The 2607-nt window shown below is 40.1% G+C and overlaps 1 protein-coding gene across 4 annotated transcripts in view; it reads left to right on the top strand.

The window, feature by feature from the left end:
- The window catches only part of rgs19 (regulator of G protein signaling 19), a 38388-nt gene that overhangs the window by 26706 nt on the left and 9075 nt on the right, over positions 1-2607 (top strand). For all 4 annotated transcript variants that reach the window (XM_008302921.1, XM_008302924.1, XM_008302925.1 and 1 more), the window contains one exon: positions 2187-2359. In XM_008302921.1, the coding sequence (XP_008301143.1) occupies positions 2187-2359 (173 nt within the window). The remainder of the gene's footprint in view (positions 1-2186; positions 2360-2607) is intronic.

Consider the following 2607-nt stretch of genomic DNA (forward strand, 5'->3'; position numbering starts at 1 on the left):
TGTGTGTGTGTGTGTGTGATCACAGCTCCATCACATGATGCATCACATTGCCTGGTCTGTCTCCATACCCGCTCTCTTTCACTTCCCCTATTCTACACGATGTCTCTCTTCTTGGATTCCCTCACTCAAGTTTGTAAATCCGCTGTTCTCTTGTTCCTCTTTTATGCTATAATCTCTTTCTTGTCATCTGCTATCTCTTGATCGTTTTGCTCCGTCCGTACCCTCCCAGTTTTTTCTCTGTGTCTCCCAACCCATATATTTCTCTTGTCAGGTCACGTGTTTTTTTTTTCTGCATCTGCACATTTTGTATTTTACATTGTTTAAGTAGAATAAAAAGAGAACACGAAACAGGCTTATTTCACAAACCTCAAGGCGCTGCAAAGGCGTGCCTTCGAGTCACGGAAGTTTGTGATTCTTCATTCATTACTGATAACTCTCTCTGTTTTCTCTACTTTCTGTTTCTCCTCTCGCTTCCATATTAGTTTACAGTTATTATTACTGTTATTGCCAGTATTTCCTGATGAGTGTGTAGACGACTGTCTGGCAGGACTGAAAATAATGATGCCAAAGCAGTTTAACATTATGTATAGATTTTAAAATTTAAAAAAAATAACAGTTCATTAAAATCTCGAAGCTTTCCTCTTGAAATAATTCGCTGTGAACTCCACCGTCCATTAGGACAAACTGCTGTGTAGCATTGACACACATGATTGCCGTATTAACTGTGCTACCTCCGTGTGATCACTGTAAACAAAGGCGGTCACGTGATGACCATTTTTAGCCTCCGTCACACAGCAGTGGTGTGGCGAGAGCTCAGGTTTCTCAGTATTTATACACGTTTCTCTGCTGTGTGTTGGAATATTTCCTTTTCCTTTACCGTCTCACTTTCATTTAGCTGTTTTGTTCTTAAAAATATTCCTCTGGGTGAAGCTGTCGTATCCTCCTGTTTGACCTAAAACTCATTAATTAAGAGCAGAAGTTCATTGAGCTTTCCCAAATAACACTGAGAGAAATAAACATGGTGTATGTTAAAAAATAAAAAATGCAGATAGATGCTGACACACTTTTCTGGGATTGCTGTGTGGTTTACAAAGTTGTACTGTCTCAAAATGAACTGAGGATTAATTGATTCATGCAACGCTTTTGGTTTGGAGCCCAGAGTCAAGTTTCAAAAGTCTGTAGTGATTAAAGGAGACACCAGTAAGATGCTGTGTGTCCTTCATTTCTGTAGTAATCTGCTAAAATAATACTCTATATCATACAAAACGGTGCCAATTAGACCTCTGAAGGATCTGATTTTCTGCATAAAAGAATTTAATTTAAAAAATTATAATGTTAAAAGACATGTTATTTTTAGAGACACCACCAAAGTTTATTAGAGCCAGAAACTGAGAAAAAAAATAAATTAAAAACGGTTTTATTGATAAGATTTTGTGAAAAAACTACTACTAACTCTGTACTCGACATATTCGTAAATAGTAAATGTTCTATTTTATGTAGAGCCACCATCTTTAACACAATTTTTGCAAAGTAAAGAAGTAAAACTTTCATTCTTTACCGTTTTGTTGTGATTTACTGTATTATCACTTTGTCATACAGCAACAAACAACGTATATCTTCTAGCCATAGTTGTGATGTTTCCATTGAAATGCAGGACTTCATTTTGAACCCATAGTGAATAAAAATGTGACAGAATAATACTTAAAGTATATGAAGTTTTATTTAAACCTACAGTGTCTCCCCCTGCTGGCAGTGGAAGCAACTGTACATACATTGTTGATGCACGCTTACATTGTATGGTGTTTCTGTCAGCCGCTGCTTTCTTTTCTTGGACTGGTATTCTTCCTGTGACGTTTCTTTTTCATGTGGAGCATCAGAAACTTTTCCTCGACACCTTGTAGGTTTTTCCTCCACAGCCTCTACTGTACTTGTTATCGCTGTACAGTTCTGTTGGAGTCTCTTCACTGATATTCTGCAAAATAAAGCCAGATTCATGTGGAGCTGATAGACCTAATCAGCTCTGTGGGAATTCGTTTGAATGCAACAGATGTTTGTCTACATGTAAAAGTCCCACGATCCATCTTTAATGCAGGATTTTGAATGCAGGACTTGAACTTGTTGTGTGTTTGGTTACTTTCATGTCAGTAAATGATAGTGGAAATCTCACGACCCCTCTCCGTGTACAGTACACAGGTCCGATCCCGGCCGAGCGAGGGGGCGAGCTGGCCATGGGGGGAGGTCGCAGCGAGACCTCAGCGCTGAGTGGGACGGGAGGGGGACGGGGTATGACCACTACCCAGAATTCCCAACGGCCCAATGCCTGCTGCTTCTGCTGGTGCTGCTGTTGCAGCTGCTCATGGTAAGAGACCAAAACACACACTGTGGAGCTACATTCATGCACACGAATACACACTGACAAACACATGAGCTTTCATACTGCAAAGCACCGGGAGAGTGCTGAAGGACTGTGATCCTGTGAACACAGCTGTGCAGGACGTAGAACAAAGCTGCTTCATCTTTGTTGAAATATTCTTGACCGTGACCACAGTGTGTCGGGAACTTACAAACTGAACATTAGGTGTTTCCATACTGCTCCGTGTAAAAACA

This window comes from Stegastes partitus, unplaced genomic scaffold, assembly GCF_000690725.1.
Source record: "Stegastes partitus isolate 25-593 unplaced genomic scaffold, Stegastes_partitus-1.0.2 Scaffold1908, whole genome shotgun sequence".
Lineage (NCBI taxonomy): Eukaryota > Metazoa > Chordata > Actinopteri > Pomacentridae > Stegastes > Stegastes partitus.